A 16,852-nucleotide genomic window follows, 5' to 3' on the forward strand; every position below is an offset into this window, starting at 1 on the left:
GTACCATGTTAAAACATGTATGTTGTGGGAGTAAAATTCTGAGCGTTCTGAACAATGCGACTTGAGAAGGACAGTGCTAACACTGATTTTTGCAGAATAAGTCTTCTCATGTTTTATGTAGAAATAGGAAAATGCCAGACAGGGAAACAGTATTCTACTCATAACTGAATTTTATGTGCTTTTTTCTGCACCTTTGATACTTTAAAGAACCTTTGAATGAAACAACACACACTTTCAAGATAATATTAGGAGGTAATATAAAAGCTGGTCTTTATTGGAGGCCTCCACGGGCAAATATGGAAAATGTCCACAAAAGCCCCTCCCCCCCCCCCGGGGTGCATACAGTTTTATAAGTTTAGTAAACTAGCATAATTGACAAAAATCACCAATTAGGAGCACAAGTGGTGATACAATTCCTCCCCCCAGTTCAAGCCCCTGCTAAATTATCCCACTTCAGATGGGACTGAACCTTGGTGAAAATGTGTCTACATTCAGCTCTCTACAGAGCTCCAAATATGTGTATAAAGAATACAGAGAATTATGTAAAAGAAAAAAGACAAAAATCATCAGGAATCACCTTCTCAGCAGGTAATTAGAAATAGAGGCAATATCTGGATACTGGTTTTGGACGTTTAAGAATAGAAATGTGTACTGTTGACAATGTAAATCAGACCCATGATTTTTGGCTGAGTGAATTTTCTGCTGACTCATACCATTAGTGACTGAAAATATTAAATGGAAATCAGCTGAATCTCTTCAGTGCTATGATACTGGCTTTTGTTTCAACAACTTAGGTAGCTTATTCTTCCTGTTTTGCATAGGCTTAAGCACTTAAGTGTTAAGAGGCTTAAGTGTTCAAAAGCAATAAGGAGAAACACCAAGAATTATATTTATTTGGTTTTTTACGAAGCATCTCAACCTTATCTTCTGCAGCACAGTGATAGAGATGGGTAGACTAGTTCCAGTTTTCTTAACTGTGATATCAAATCTGTTGAAGACTTTGTTTCTCAGCATCTCCTCTTTCACAGCTGAGAAAGTAATAGCGTAATCATGAATCATAAGATGCCTCTAGTTGGAAACCTTCTTTTCTTAGGACGATCAAGATCTTCCTTGATCCTCTCTAACCTAAATAAATTAACTGTCATGCTCCTGGGTTCTATTTGAATCATAAAATTGAAGATACCTCAGTCTTTTTCCCAGCATTATTTTTAAATGCAAAACATCACATGGAATAAGCAGGAAGATACGTAATAGTCTTTCACAGGGAACTTAGGGAACTTCCCCCTCCAAAATGGTAGTCTTTGCATGCCTTATTTGGAAGCTCTTTTGACAGCACTGTCTGCCACTGTTTCCAGGGAACTGGGATTGTGGGTTTTTAACTACTTCCGGGACAGCTACAGTTTCTGAGTATGGTATAGCTTTAATCTTCTGGAGAAAATAATTATATTTTACATGAGAATCTTCCTTTACAACAGATAATAATTATGGGATAACAAGTAGAAATTACTGTTAATTCTAAATGTTGTGAGGCTTGATGCAGGAGGGCTAGAAAACAAACTTGAAAATCGTATTGAGGAGGGCAAACAATGTTAACACTTGTAAGTTTCCAGGCAGCCATGGGCTTGCTTGCAGTCACACGTGGTACAAGCACATTTTGAATTGACAGTAATTTTTTTCTATCATTTTCATTTTGTATTTCTTTCATTATGAATTTGAACTTTCCCTGTTGTTGCGATCCAGTCTAATCACAGAGGAGCAAAGAGAACTCTCTGGGAATAAAGCCGAATGGACTTGGGTTCGAATGTTCCCAAAAACGAGATTAAAACATGAACAAGGTTAGATGTTGATACCAAAAAATTGATATATTTTATTGAATAGTAAAAGAGGCAAAGAGAAAGGAAAAGAAAGAAAGAAATAGAACAAGGTGGGGGGAGGGCTGGGAGAGTCATAGAGACAGATTAAGTAGAAACATATCACCCCTCCATGGGTCCCAATGATGTCTTCTTGTTCCCCTCCCTCTGGTCTTCTTGTTGGTCAGGGTCCCCTGCTGAAAAGTATAGAACCCAATGGATTAATAATGGGCCAGGTGGGAACACCCAGGTGCCTCCCCTGAGGGGGGCAGGTTTAGCATTGTCCCCTGCAAAACTGAATCTGTTGCATCATGTTGCATCATGTGCAGTGCTCTCTGGTGCAGGGTCTGGGGACCCCTTGATGGGGGGCCTTTCATGGGTCATGACATCCCCTCTGCTGTGTCTCACATGGGTGTCCTGTAGAAGTGGCTTTCCTGGGGTACTGGGCCCTGCAGCTGGGCAAGTCTGCACAACAGAGGATGGGTGTTCGCTGCCTCTGACTAGAGGCTATGCCACACATCCAAAACCTCTCCTCCTCTCCCCTTTGGTGTAGGGTCTGTGCAAGCCTGGCAGCAGATAAACCCGGGACTATAACCTCCACCCTGAAGCTTCTGGACATCCCTGCCATGGATGCATGCTCTTCCAGTCTTATCCATCATTTCCCAGATGCTTTGAACAGTAGTGTCACTTTTCTTATCTCTATCCGTTAGGTGGTTTAACTCACAGTTGAGGGCCTCAGCCCAGGGGCCCCATTCAGGGTACAATGGTCTTCCATGCAGTTTTTGTTATACAATTTTATTATAATAGGCAAAAGTCCTTCATAAAAATATTTGAGCCATAAACCATAATAACATTTCAGTCTCTGGAATTTGTACTGATATTTGTATTGTAATCTTAAAATGGTACATTTTTACACTTCACACTTGTAGTTAATATATTTTAAAATCTGTGAACATTTTTAAGGTGTATTTGGTAGCCTTACCTTGGTGGATGAGAGTTAATCTGACAGAAATGAAGCTATGTGGTGCCTTTCTTATGGCTGCACATCTGTTTTCAGGCTGTTCTGACTTTAATGTGGGGTTCTTGCTTTATTTTCGAAGTACTTTTTTGCGTTCTTTCATATGGCTCAAAAGACCCTGTACTTTTGACTGTCATTCCCAGTAATCCTGCTCCTAAAATACTCACTTTATAAAGGGCTTATTCCCATAATCCAGGTCCTTCGCTGTTAATACTTGTTGTGTCATCTCCTTGGAATACTTAAGGATAGGAATTAAATGTAATCTTGGGAGAGGTTTCTCTATTTAAGAGCTTTCATCTTTTTTGATTAAAGTGTATGCAAAGATAAATTTCCCATATAAAGTGGTGAGTAAAATCTCAAACTTCTGCCAATCATAAAACTATTTAATTTAACTAACTAATTAATTCATAAGATCAGAATAATTGCTATTTGTCAAAGTGGAATTTACATTGCCACTTTAATAGGAATCTCATACTCCTTCCTGCTCTGAAGCTAAAGAAATGCCTAGCAAGTATCAAACTGGAATCTTCCAGGAGCAAACTAGCAACTTATTTATAGCCACAGAGGTAAAGTAAGGTCCGTTATAATTTAAATAAAATCTTGGAATTTAATTTGAGTTTTGTTTCTCGGCTAGCTGTTCTTTTATGCACAGGTAATATATTTTATTTGCAGGGTCATTGATTGAACAGCTGACCACAGAGAAGTATGAGTGCATGGTTTGCTGTGAGGTGGTCCGAATAGTAGCCCCAGTGTGGAGCTGTCAGAATTGTTACCATGTATTCCACCTGAATTGCATTAAGAAGTGGGCGCGATCACCAGCTTCACAAGCTGAAGGTTGGTATTGTCTCAAATTTTATTTTATATATATATTCTATATTATGCATCTGTATTGTATATATAATGTATATTATATATTCTTAAATATATATAATATCCAAATTCATGTGTTTCTTATGCAGTGAAAACTATTTAGAAGTCTTGTTTAAGATAACAATGTGATCCATTTCTGAGGCAAGGCAACAAAGTGTGTTGTTAAAGGGACCCCTGGGGGTGGATTAAAGCAAAGCAACCCTAAATAACTGATAAAACAGCAAATTTTGTTGGAGCTGCTTTGAAACCTTACATGGAAAAACACTTAATGGTTCGAGAAGGGGTATTGTAGCCATTCTGAAGTGTGTGATCACCCTAAGAGAGGAAAATTGAAAAGACAAAAACAGAGAAGAAAAGAGAGATCTATCACCACTCATGGCTCATGAGGAGGGGTCTGGGTCCATCAGAGATGGGGGTGTGCATATGCATCAAAAATTAGGGGGTTTATAACCCTGATTCTTCTAGTAAACACCCCAGTACCTGCTCCAGGAGGAGTTCTGGGTATGCACAGTCTTCTTTCTGGAAGGTTCTAGAAGTCAGGCAATGTCCAACAGGGGGCTTGAGCATATGTGTCTGGGCGTGCCTGGAAAAATTTTCTGCAATAAGGTTCTGAGTTCAGAGTTTTGTGGCTGCATGGTGATGGCTTGTGGTGCAGGAGGGAAATAGGCATTAAAAACCCCACTACTCTGCATCTGTAGTATCTGTTGCTTAACAGTGATTTCTCCTTTAGTTCAAAGTTTCTCTTTTAGTTAAACAAGCTTGTTTAAGACAGAATTTAGCCATAAGGTGCAAATGGTTCACTACAAGCAGTAAGCTGTAAACAAGTTTTAAATCAATTTTTTTGGGGGGTGTTGTGTATGCCGTATATAATCCTCATAACTCAATCCTTTCCAGTGTTCTAGCTGAAACTAATTTCCAGATTTGGATACATAAGATCATTCAATGAAATCACTGCCTCAAGATGCAAAGCTCTGTGGCTGTGTTTTTACACACCAAGAAATGTCTCATCTCTCATCTGTGCTTTGCTGAGCAGTCAAGCAGAAGACATACTTTATGTGTTAGTTGTCTGCTTTTACTCAACCACTTCTTAGTTTGTTTCTCAGATAAAGTACTCCTGAAATCCATCCCTAATGCCATGCAATGAAAGGAAGTTCGGAGAAGATAGAAAGCTTCAGCCTTTGTCATCAGCTTAAACTGTTTCAGATTCCTTGTATTATACCACTTTTTGAAATTCTTAAACCAGTACATTATGCCCTTTGAGTGCTCTGATGTAAGCTAAGGCTGAATTGCAGCCACTGCTCAGTTCAGTTGTGTGGTGTAGACACACTCTGAAGACGATTATCCTGAAGTAGGCTTTATTTTTTTCTGTACCCTGCTTGTTCAGCATTTGCCATTCTCAGTCTCTGGGCAGACTGAGGAAATACAATGTCACCTACTTCCAAATGTTTGACAGAAGCTTGTACAGACTTTAAATCTCCTGCAGAAAGGTTTGGTTCCAAAGTTCTTTTTGCAGAAGATGCATAGTCAGACTTCTGGGTAGGGCTGGTGGTGAGCCCCAGTTCTCACTTGGCGAGTTTATTTCTAAGGGGCTTGAGGTACTACTTTACCCTGAGGTGGGCACACGGGAGAAGTGCAACAACATTCTCAGGAGGTTAAAAACCAAACTTTTTTGGAAAACTTCATAAGATCATAAAATTGGCAAGATTTAAAGCAACTCATTCAATCAAAATAAAGCAGTTTACTGAGCATCAACTTAGCAAATTACCCATCTGTCACAATCCGCTAATACAAGCAAGGGTTGTGATGGTTCGTTTATGGATCTGAGAGTGCAAAAGGACACAAGGGATTTCAGTGTTAATCAGAACAGTGCACCTTTATTAAGTGCCCACAACACAGTAATGCGATGGAGGAGAGAAAGAGAGGGAGAGATAAAGAAAACAAAGTAAAAGAGTAGAGAGGAAGAACGGGGGTGGGAATAGCTACCAACAGATGAGACAAAGTCCTTGTGGTCTTCTGCCAATAGATTCACCTTCTTTCTGTGGGGAGATCTCGTCTCAGTTATTTTAGAAAGTCCCTTTGTAGTCCTTTTCAGAAGTGAGGGGCAACTGGCCAAGAGGTGGAGCAAATCTACTGCTGTTGTTCTGGGGCCCGTTGCTTTGGGAAACAGGTACAAGACAGGTGTACAGGACAGGTCATTCCTTTCCGCTTGAGCGCAGTCCTTCCCGCCTGGGCAGCAAGGATGGCGCAGTCCATTGTGACCTGCACTAATTTTCCTCAGGAATGCGTACCAGTTCCCAGTGGGCACACCTGCAGGCAACACTTGGCAGACATCCCACCTCAGCCAGGCCAGGACTGCTGTGTTCAATGTCTGTCCTTGGCGATGATCGTGAGGCAGATGAGGGATCTTCGGACCATCTCTTACACCACCCCGTGACTCACGATTGTCATCAAGAGAGCTCCATCAGCACAATTTCGTAGTGTTGTTGCGAAGTCTTCAGGACTCATCAATGTTGGTAGCATATCCCAGAAAAGGGTAGAAAAAATAAGAAAAGAAAAGAGAAGGAAAAGAAAAGGAAAAAGAAGGAATAAGTAATTTTTAATTAAAATACACATGTAATTTTTTAATCATATCTTATTTTAATACTCGTGTAGTTCGTCTCGTGTCAATAACCTTAGGGGTGTTCACAGTGGATGGGATATTGACCAAATCGTGTACATCTATTATAGATGTCAATTGTGTTAACCGTTTCATCATTCTACAATTCATGATGTATAAGATTACTGATAAAACCAATCAAAACTAAAATCAAGAGAACAATGATGGGATTACACAATTTGTTCGGGACACCTGTAGCAGTAGGTGACTACCCAAAAAGAGTATCCCACCACCCATGTTCAGCATCTTTCTTCACTCTTTCTAGAGCACGATGTATTTCTTTCACATTGTGATGAACAGTTGCCAAGATTTTCTGTCCGTTTTTCTTGATGTTTTCCAAAATTTCAATTAAATCTTGGTGAAGCAACAATTACTTTACCAAAGTAAGGTTCATCCCAATGGGGGTAGGCAATAATTGGTGGATCAGTGTGTAATTGGACTGTAAAAGATGATAAGAAGTAAGTGGGGCTAAATAAGAGAAATCACATCCTGTGCTTTTAGTAAAGTTACAAACACAAAAATTTGAATGAGTTTTAGTATCTACAACTAAATTTTCTATAAATACCTTATCGCATGCAGTTCTTAAGCATGCACATCCATTGCCTATATACACAAGCACTGTTTCAGGAATCTTGTTAGGATGAATTTCAAAATGACAGATATTTTGTTCTGTGTCCAAACAAATGTCTTGAGGTCTAATTGCACTACTTTCACAGATAAACCCTTGTTGTTCTCGGACAATACAAGTTTCCAAATTAACAGTTTGCCACTTCTTACCAGTTTGACGGGCCCATTCTCTATGCTGGAAAGGGTAGAGAATAGCTGCATTGTGGTTCAGCCCTAATGCAATGATAGGGACTGTCAAATGCACTGAAGCATTACGTATGGTTAGTACAAAGGCTGTGGCTGTGTTTGTGATGGGATTGTAGGTAAAATTCACTAAATTCCACCAGGATTGGAATTCTCTTTCAAAATCAGTGGCACCGTCCCAGATTATTTTCCGAATTTCAGTAGGAAAAGTGCCTTCTTTGCCTTCTCTTATAATTGAGGCAGCAACTGACTGCATCCACAATTGAGCCTGGACGCAGCTGAGAGCCAAAGAAATGTTGCTTTGTGTAGCACGGAGCGTGTCAATTATCAATTTGTGGTCATTCACATTTACCTTTTCTCAATTTGGTAATATGTTTGATAACAACCACTGATGAGTTCCCAAGGCTAATAAGGATGACTGCAGTGGTTGTAATTTAGTCAGATCTCTAGTTGTAGCAGCCAATTTATTCATTAGTACTTCTGAATCACTACTATTTACAATTCCCAGTCCTGTTCCCACAACACTGCTTATGTCTCTTTGCGTTCGTTTCTTAGAAGGGTTCCACTTTCACAACCAGGTTGTCCACCCCTTGAAGGAAGTTTGCAGAAAAGGTGAACAAGCTGGCTGAATTTCTGAGACATTGTTTTGCATCAGCAATTTGGCTTGTTTAAGGGACCATGCCGGATTAAACAATATTTGTTGTTGGCCTGATTTCCTAATTATATATGGTCCAATTTCAAAAATTCTTGGGTTTAGCATAACCGGTGGTTGGGTGGTAGGTATTGCAACATCGACTTTGAGTTCCCCCCAGTATTTTGTATTGTTTTTACCACACGTGACTTTATGGGGAAATTGTACAGCAATTAAGGTTTAGCCAACAATCTTGATTTTGAATTTCACAAAACAAAACACGGCCATGAGGTCCAATGCTATAACTGTGTATAGGTTCGGTAAAAGATTCAGCAATTAATCCACATCGTATTGTAACATCGTCACCTCGGGTTACCATAAAGGGTGGAAAAACTTTATTCTTGTCATCTAACACAAGGGGGGTACTTATACCATGGTATGTGATTACTGCGCTCAGTATGGGCTTTGCTACGGCGTTTATTTTGAATTTATAAGTTAAACCTTTCAAACTTGCCTGATCTGTCTGGTTATTTTGCCAATTGCATGTTACATAGGTTGATTTGGTTAGAGTAAAATTATACCCGCAGTCAGTTGGTTCATTTTTGCAAAGCTTCGTGATTTGCACATTGTTGGTACTGGGGTCTAAGGTGTAGTTACCAACATTCTTCTGACAACAACATAGGGTGAAGGGGGTTTGCTTGTCACACATCCACTGTCGCTGTTATCCCCCCAGAGAACGGCGAAATCGCGACATAGGCAGGTCAGATGATATGGCCAAAGCAGAGCTAAGACCTCATTTAATGAATTTCTCCTCTTTTATAGTGTAGTTCGCAATAAAGAAATTACATGATTGGCTTATTCACTCACCACCTCTCAAGGTGATAGGCTGAGCAGTAAGACACCCATTTCCAAATATTATTCTCACAAGACTGAAAACAATTCTACAGTTTCCACAACAACTTGCAAGTGCAAAAACGGTTTACATTCTTACAAACTGTTATCCATCCCGTTCTCATGAGAACGAAAGCTTCTCACAGAGAAGCTGTGAGATGCTGGATTTCTCTGTTTCTCAGCTAAAGCATGAGAAAGGAAAAACTTCACAAACTACAGAGCTGGAAAATTTCTCTGCTCCTGCCTTTTAGCATCCACACATCTGCTCTGTTGTAGGGCAGAGTTTGTCCATAGTGTTGGGGTGCAAATCGCTTTTCCCATCTGGTTTTAGAAAATTTCTGCCAATTGCAATGGTGGAAGCTTTCTCGTAAAGAGATCCTTCTACTTTTCTGCATCCTACCTTAATTTTTTCACCTATTGTTCCTTTTAGGATTCTAGTCCAATCCTTCAAGTCCCATCCCCATTCACTTGGATGGTATACCTCAGAGTCGTGCAATACTACAGTCGCTAGGTTTGGGCAATGATCTCTGGGATAGGATCCTAGAGCACTAGTGTACCTAATGGTAGCTTCAGACCATGGCCACTCAGCTGGTTTTTGGCCATGGTGTTGTGGTCAGATGCAGAAAATTATTACTAGTTTTATCATGGTTTTTGTGGTCTTCATATCCCTTGGAGTTCTTCTGTGAAAAGTAAATACAACAGAGTCTGCCACCAAAAGGCAGAAAATTAGATTGATGGAATTATCCAGCATGTATGTATCCGATGCTCTCTCCCTAGGGCATCAGAGGCTACCCATGCATATTTATTCAAAGGGTTTTTTAGCACTAGTGGTACTTCTCCTACAGTAGGGAGGTCTACCAAAACAGGTTGTCCAGGGTAGTGCGCAGGATTCTTAGGATCATTTGGTACCTGTCAGTGAGGGAATTATGCTTGGAGCTGTTGGGCAAAAGGCAGTGATTTTGGGACACCCATTTACCCCCCATCTATCATTCACACCTTTCATAGCTTCCCATAGCCAAACATCCCAGTTTCCTTCCTGTGGTTTTAAAAGTCATTTCAAAAGACCATTGGTCCTTTCTACAATCCTGTTAGCTTGAGGGTAATAAGGGGTGTGAAAAGTCCACTTTTTACCCAATCCTGTACAACTTTGGCAGTAAAGTGGGACCCATTATCAGATTGAATTTCTTGTGGTTTTGGGAAAGTTCCAAACCATCCCTGCAATGCTTTAACAGTATTATCTCCTGTAGCTCTTTTAAAGGCATCGGCCTGGACTAACCCAGCTATTATCTCTACTCTTACCAGCGCAAAGTGTTTACCTCCTGACTTTTTAAAGGGGCTGATATAATCTACCTGCCAAGCATCCCATAAGCCTTTACCCTTTCTTAAATGCAGAGGGTCATCTTCCAAAGGGTGTCTTTCTAGCCATCTGCGGCATTGTTCACAGGCTGATATGCCTGTTTTACACATTTCTCTGGTAACAGACCAACCGCGAGCAAGGCCTTCTTTGTACAAATCTTTTGCACCTGTGTGTTGTCTTTTTACATGCAACCATTCTAGTAAGTGCTCCCAGTCCTCTGTAAATTGATCTTTTTTCACAGGACTTAGTCTTGCTAATTCATCAGCTTTATTGTTCCACTCTCCTGCTGGATTTCCATCTGTCTGGTGAGAGGCTACCCACTCCATGGCAAAATTCCCTTGATTTGCAGTATTTAGAATTTCTTGCCACTTTTGCCATACTGGGATTCTGTTAACTTCCCAATCATTTTGCTGCCAAAAAGGAAGCCACTCAGTGCATCCCTTAAACACCGCATAGGAATTGGTGTAGATACAGACAAGAGGAGTATTCTGTGCCTCACGTTGGAAAACACTCCAAACAGCTATCAGCTCACCAACTTCAGCACTGCCTTCCCCCCTCTGTGATAATTTGTTCACCTGAGGAAGTGTGGAGGGCTACAGCCTTCTATTTCCACACCTTTCCTTGTCACTTGGCAAAAGCATCCGTAAACCAATGCTGACTGTTTGGGGGAAAAAGGAGAGGCTACTTTAATGACTGAGGCAGGTTTGTCCTGGCTGCTCCCCAAATTTTCAGTTTCTTGGATTGCCAGATTTTTTGCACCTCCTTCAGTTATTGAGAAGATGCTACAATAATGTTCAATCTGAGCATACCACTTCCTTACTGAGGCCCTCTGGGCCACCCCATCAGGTGGCGGGATCCCAGTAGAGATTAATAACTTTGAAAGGGCCTCTCAAAACAATTGGTTGTTGTTGTGCAATCTTCTCCACTTCTAGGAGAGCTAAGCTAACCACAAACAATCCTTTCTCCCAGGTAGTGTACCTTTTTTCATCATCTTTAAAGCCACGGGAGTAAAAGCCAACAGGCTTCGTCGGACCCTCAGGACCCCGCTGCCATATGTGTACTGACAACCCTGAGGAGACCTGAAAAGCATCTGTAGGATGAATAGGGCCCAGGGCTTGGTGAGCTGTTGCTTCAAAAGCAGCAATTGCAGTGCTTCTTCCTGAGAAGCAGTCCATTCCCATTTTATCCCTTTTCTCAACAAGTTATAAAGAGGTCTGGCAATTATGGAAAATCTGGGATGTGTTTCTTCCAGAACACTAAAGCATGTTGGAGATCTTTTTTGGATTCAGGCATTTTAATCTGATCTAAAGAGGTTAGGGTATCAGGTGGGATACATGTCATACCTCCTTTCCACCAGATGCCCAAAAATTTCACTTCATGTGAAGGGTTTTGGGTTTTTCTGAGGGAATTTGCAAATCAAGGCTTTCCAAGTGGGATACTATATTCTGTTGGGTATCTCTCACTTCTTCTATTTCATCTCCTCCCACAAGGATATCATCAGTGTATTGATAAACAGCTACATTGTCAGTTTTGGGTATTTTTTCTAAGTCTTGGGCTAAAGTGTGATGAGCCAGGGTGGGGGAATGTTTGTACCCTTGGGGAAGCCTTGTGAAAGTGTATTGTGTCCTTCCCATGTGAAAGCAAAATGGTCCATATCTTCTGGCTGTAAAGATATCATAAAAAACATGTCTTTGACATCTATAGTTGCCATGATTGAATGAGCCTTTTCTTGAATCGATGTTATTAATTCTGCTAGATTTGGGACTGCTGCTGTAAGAGGGTCTGTGTTAGCATTTAGCCTACGAAAATCTATTGTCAGCCTCCACTTCCCATTAGGATTTCGCACTGGCCACACCGGAGAATTGAAAGGAGAACGGGTATTAAGTGTTACTCCTTGTTGTCGTAGCTCCTGTATCACTGGCTTGGTACCCTCTTTGGCACCCAGGGGAAGGAGGTATTGTTTCACATTAGTTACTTTGCTGAATGGTAGGGAGGCTGCAGCTTGGAGCAGTCTGATGTTAAAATGTGGTGTGCCAAAAGAGCACAGAAGACCCTCTGAGTCCTCCCACTGCCTCCTAGCAAGGGCATTCATCCCTAATAAATTGGTTGGAATATCTCCAATCACCCCATCGATAGAGAGTTGGTTTTCCTCTCCAGGCAAAGGGAGCTTGACTAAGGCCACATTCATAGATTCTGTTGTGCCCAAGGCACTTAAAACACAATATCGGTTCTTTGTTGGAACAATTCCACACCTCTGGGCATCTTTCTTTGTCAGAGCAGAAATTTGTGCCCCAGTGTCAATCAGAAAAGTTACAGGTGCCCGTTTAGGACTTGTAATAGCTGTGATCGTTATATCTCCTGTTTTATTTTTAGTGAGCATTCTCAGGTATACCTATGCTCCGTTTCTTTGCCCACTGACAAGAAACAGAGGGTCTAGTTTCCCTGGTTTTGAGGAAGAATCTGTTGTGGCTCATTGGCCGGACCTTGAGGGAGAAGTGGCTTTGACTCACTGCCCAGATTCTGAGGGAGGAGGGGTGCACTGGGTTGAAGTGACGGATTCGGTAGAATGGGTTTGGGGACTCGAGTGTGAAGAGCTAGCCAGAGTAACGACCCATGCACCAATACGATTTGAGCATCGTTCTCCCCTTTATTGTTTAACTATACAAGCTTATATCTACTTTGCAAAGATTCACGCCCAGTCCCTCTAGACGGCCCCTAATCCACGGGGGAGCCAACCAGTGTATAACTTTGCCAAGGACTTTCCAGGCTTACCTGCAGCCAGGTGTTTTCCAGGCTTGCCTGCAGCCAGGGGCCAGTTCAGGGGTTTTTCCTCAGCAACCCTGGGTTGTCCAATTTTTCCAGTGGTATCGTATGCCCCTGTTCCACAAGGAATCCCTCTACACATCCCCCATTTTCTTTTTGGGCAACCCAGGCCTGGTCGATGATCTTTCGCAGCCCCACTTTAAGGCAAGAAAAAATGTACCCAAATACTGTTAAGCCTATTATAACTACAAATAGCAATCAGCAGCCTTCTACTACCAAGGTACGCAGCCATCCGGTGATACCCAGACCCTTAAGCCAATCTCCAGTAGGGTCGTGTACTATTTTGAAAACAAACCAGTGGGAGACACCAAGTCAGAATAACAATTTAATGGAAAATTAAAGAAAAGGAAAAAAAAACTGAAAGAAAACACTGGTTCAAACTGACAGAGTCAAGATGCAACCTGAGTCCCTGTTAGGCAGGGTGGTGGTAGCAGTCTGGTAGAATGGTGGCTGCAGTCCTCTGAAGCAGTGATCCTGTAGTAAAGGTGTCTGCTCTTCCTCAGAAAGTCTAGTGGTGGCTGTGTAGCTCCTGTCCTCTGGAAATCCAGTGGAAAAGAGGTTGTCTCTGGTGTTCAGAGTTTCAGATTATATCCACAATGGGATGCTTGGTTCCTCCCTCTGGGTGGAGCATCTCACAATGGGGTGATGAGTCATGAGGCCAAGTGTTGATTAGGCTCATTAACAGAAGATAGTCCGGAGGGAGTTATCTCTGAGTCATGCGGCAGGACAATGATGGGCCATTAACAGCAAGATAGTCTGGGGGGAGGAGGCAAGGAAACACTGCCCCACCTGATTTCAACAGCTCATGAGGATGGTAATAGAATACACTGCAACCCAGGACAGGTCGTCTGTCTCCTGAAGGTTGTGCAGGCCCCTCTGGAGGTCAGAGAGGTGCTTGTGAATTGAGACAGAGTGGTCAGAAAAATTCATGCAGCACATACCTTGGAAATCTTCACAGCCGTGGCCGTGGGCTAATAGTAGAAAATCAGTGGCTGCCTGCTTTTGTAATACTGCATGCCTAACAGGAGTAACATCTGCACTTAGCTCATCAAGAATCTGCGAAGTTATGTTTAGTTCATCCCTCGCCCAGCAAGTAAGTTTGTGTAATGTTGCGTGCACCCTAGCTGTTGAAGCACCAGATAAAAACATAGATGCTAGCCAAATTCTACTATGACTCCAAAAGACGGGCTCTTCAGTCCTTTCACATTTGAGCTCATGGACTGAATGCCGCACCCTGGTTTCAGTGCGGTGGGTGATATTTAAGAGTTGATGCAGGTTTGGATGGAACAAGGTGAGTTTCCCTAAGTAGCACAGTCCCCATGTGGGCTGGCGGGAACCCCATTCCACGCGCGGTCCTCACATATTAAGAATGTACCACTGGGGAGGTGTTTCGGGGCTTGACCCATGAGGTTGATTTGGTAGTAAATTGCTTCGGACTCGTAATTTCTCAGAAACCAGTCTGCAAGAGGGTCAACAGTGGCCCAAAGGCGCCTATTTAACATTTAATTGACTGGTAGTGGGCAGCTCGAATGTCATGTAACCATCCCCAGTTTGGTTTGTGGAACCCAGTAGATCTAACTCTTCTGGTGTCCCCATAGTGACATTGATGCTTTTCAAGAATGCAGCTTGCTAGCAGGCACGCTGCTGCGCAGGCTTGAGTCTGATCAGCCCTGAACAATTGCCATTGCCTGTGGCATTGCCTATCAGTGAGCTGTTGTCTAGCATCCCTCGGAAGGCTTGCGGGTTAAAATATGGGACCCCAATTAAGCAGGTGCGAAATGGGTCCCCTGGCATGGCCAGGCTCAGACACAGAGTCTTGCCCCGTTAAATTAGCTAGGGTGACCCACATGTTTTGTCTCTTTTGGATTGTTGGCAACATTGTGTGGGACCCGGTTAGGATGCTTACGAGAAGCAAACCTCTCAGAATGTTTGCGGGCCCAGCACTGCTTTGTCGCTTCCCAGCATTTGGGGGCCACCACATGCTGCCATGGGACATGAATCTGTGTGCTACACTCTCGCCCTAACACTGCCACACTCCGTACTGCCTTCACTCAGTCTAAATGGGCAGACAGCCGATCGAAGATGTCCACCAATGCCCTTGTCTCAAGACAGTCAAAAACAATTCCCCACTCTACCTCTGTGTCTGGTGCTATACCCAAGAATTTACGCAACTCCCCTTCTTGGTTCTGCCTTCGATCACAGTCCGCACAAGGTGGGCATGTTTACCACCTGCTTTCTAACGTTAGCTTGTGTATCCAGAGGGTCCGCTGACAACCACCGCAAGTCACTAGCAACCACCCAGGGCAGCCGCTACATTCGTCACAGGGTCTCGCTATTTCCCCCACACAGAGAGTGGTGGACCTGGCAAGTTCTCAGCCCCCTCACTCAGCCACGTCTGCAGCCTCTCCCAAGGCTTCTCGGGACAGGGGTCCCAGAGTTCCAGCTGTTGTAGTAGTGGCATTACTTTCCTCAGGAGCCGACGCTGACTGTGCCTTCCCGCTTTGGGGTCCTGCATGCGTAGCACGGCACCACTTGCTGGGCACCCACAGCGGTCCCTCTGGGGAGGAAACACACATATATCCTTGGCCATTAAATAGCACTGGGCTGGGACCTTCCCACGCACCCATTCGAGGGTTACGGTACAAAACACTTATTCCTGGAAGAGCTTTCTTGATTCCCTTACAAACCGTCTGATGATGGATTGCCACTGGAGGCTCCTCCCTATCCCTGGCCAGAGAGAGGAAGTTCAATGTAAACAGCACATTGCTTAGCTGTTTACTTGGTTCCATCTCTTCCCCCTTCTGTCGGCCCAGATATTCTTTTAGTGTATGATGGGCTCTCTCTACCACTGCCTGACCGGTGGGTGAGTGTGGGATCCCCATGATATGTTCTACCCCCCACTGCTGCATAAATCTGGCTAGGCAACCTGGTTTTACTGGCCCATTGTCTGTTTTGATCTTTTTGGGTACCCCCATTACTGCAAAGCAAGAGAGCAGATGCCACTCCACGTGCAATGCCTTCTCTCCTGTCTGAGCAGTAGCCCACAGGAAGTGTGAAAAAGTGTCAATTGTTACATGGACATAGCGCTGTAGGCTGAACTCAGGGATGTGAGTGACATCCATTTTCAAACCCTTGGGGTTAACTCCCACACCCAACCCCGGGCCGTGATGGCTACAGCGGGGACAAGCCCGCACTATGCCTTTCGCTTCTATCAGCAGGATCCTAAACTGTCTCTGCAGGGATTTTGCGTTTTGGTGGAACAAATCATGGCTACATCTGGCTTGCTCAAAAATGCTCGCAGGCGGGAGATGCACTATGGGGGCACAGGTCACCGCCTCGTCTGCACGGGCATTGCCCTCTCCCAACCTGATGTTCCACTGGTGGCTCTGAATGTGCAGGATACAGTAGGGGTGTGTCCGTTGTCACAGGGTATGCTTCAATGTGATAAGCAGTCTGCCCAAATGTTCATTGTTAGTATGCCAGATTTCTGCATCATGAATCCGTTGGGCTACTCCAACGACATACAGGGAATCGCTGACTACATTCACCAGTTCCTTCAACCACTGTTGTAAGGCCCATATCATGGCATGCAGTTCAAGTGTTTTGCAGGCTGTCGGCCGGTTCTCCTGCTATGACATGAGTCGTCCAGTGGTTGTTCTCTTTCCACACACAGGCGGCCTGCTTTGTCTTCCTCCCCACATCCATGAACACTGTGCACCCTAGTACCAGTCGTTCTACATTCAGCGGGCGGTCCAGCCACTCATAGCACCCCAGCAGCTGTGCCAGCCTTCCCTGTGGGCGCTTGTTATGGACCACACTGGTGAATCCGAGCAGAGCTTCTTGCAGTGCCTCCACATGGCATAGCATCCACTCCAGGTCCCCTGTCCAGACCGGTATACTGATGTCCTCTGCCTCCCTGCTGTCCAACTCCACCAGTCGGTTGCGA

The 16,852-nt window shown here is 43.4% G+C and overlaps 1 protein-coding gene across 8 annotated transcripts in view; it reads left to right on the plus strand.

The window, feature by feature from the left end:
* The window catches only part of NFX1 (nuclear transcription factor, X-box binding 1), an 86,992-nt gene that overhangs the window by 10,959 nt on the left and 59,181 nt on the right, over nucleotides 1-16,852 (plus strand). For all 8 annotated transcript variants that reach the window (XR_002045332.3, XM_010398615.4, XM_019285637.3 and 5 more), the window contains exon 3: nucleotides 3,541-3,702. Coding sequence is in view for 7 of the 8 variants with exons in the window: in XM_010398615.4 (XP_010396917.2) it covers nucleotides 3,541-3,702 (162 nt within the window). In the remaining variant the exon portion in view is untranslated. The remainder of the gene's footprint in view (nucleotides 1-3,540; nucleotides 3,703-16,852) is intronic.

Source organism: Corvus cornix, chromosome 2 (assembly GCF_000738735.6).
Source record: "Corvus cornix cornix isolate S_Up_H32 chromosome 2, ASM73873v5, whole genome shotgun sequence".
Classification (NCBI taxonomy): domain Eukaryota; kingdom Metazoa; phylum Chordata; class Aves; order Passeriformes; family Corvidae; genus Corvus; species Corvus cornix.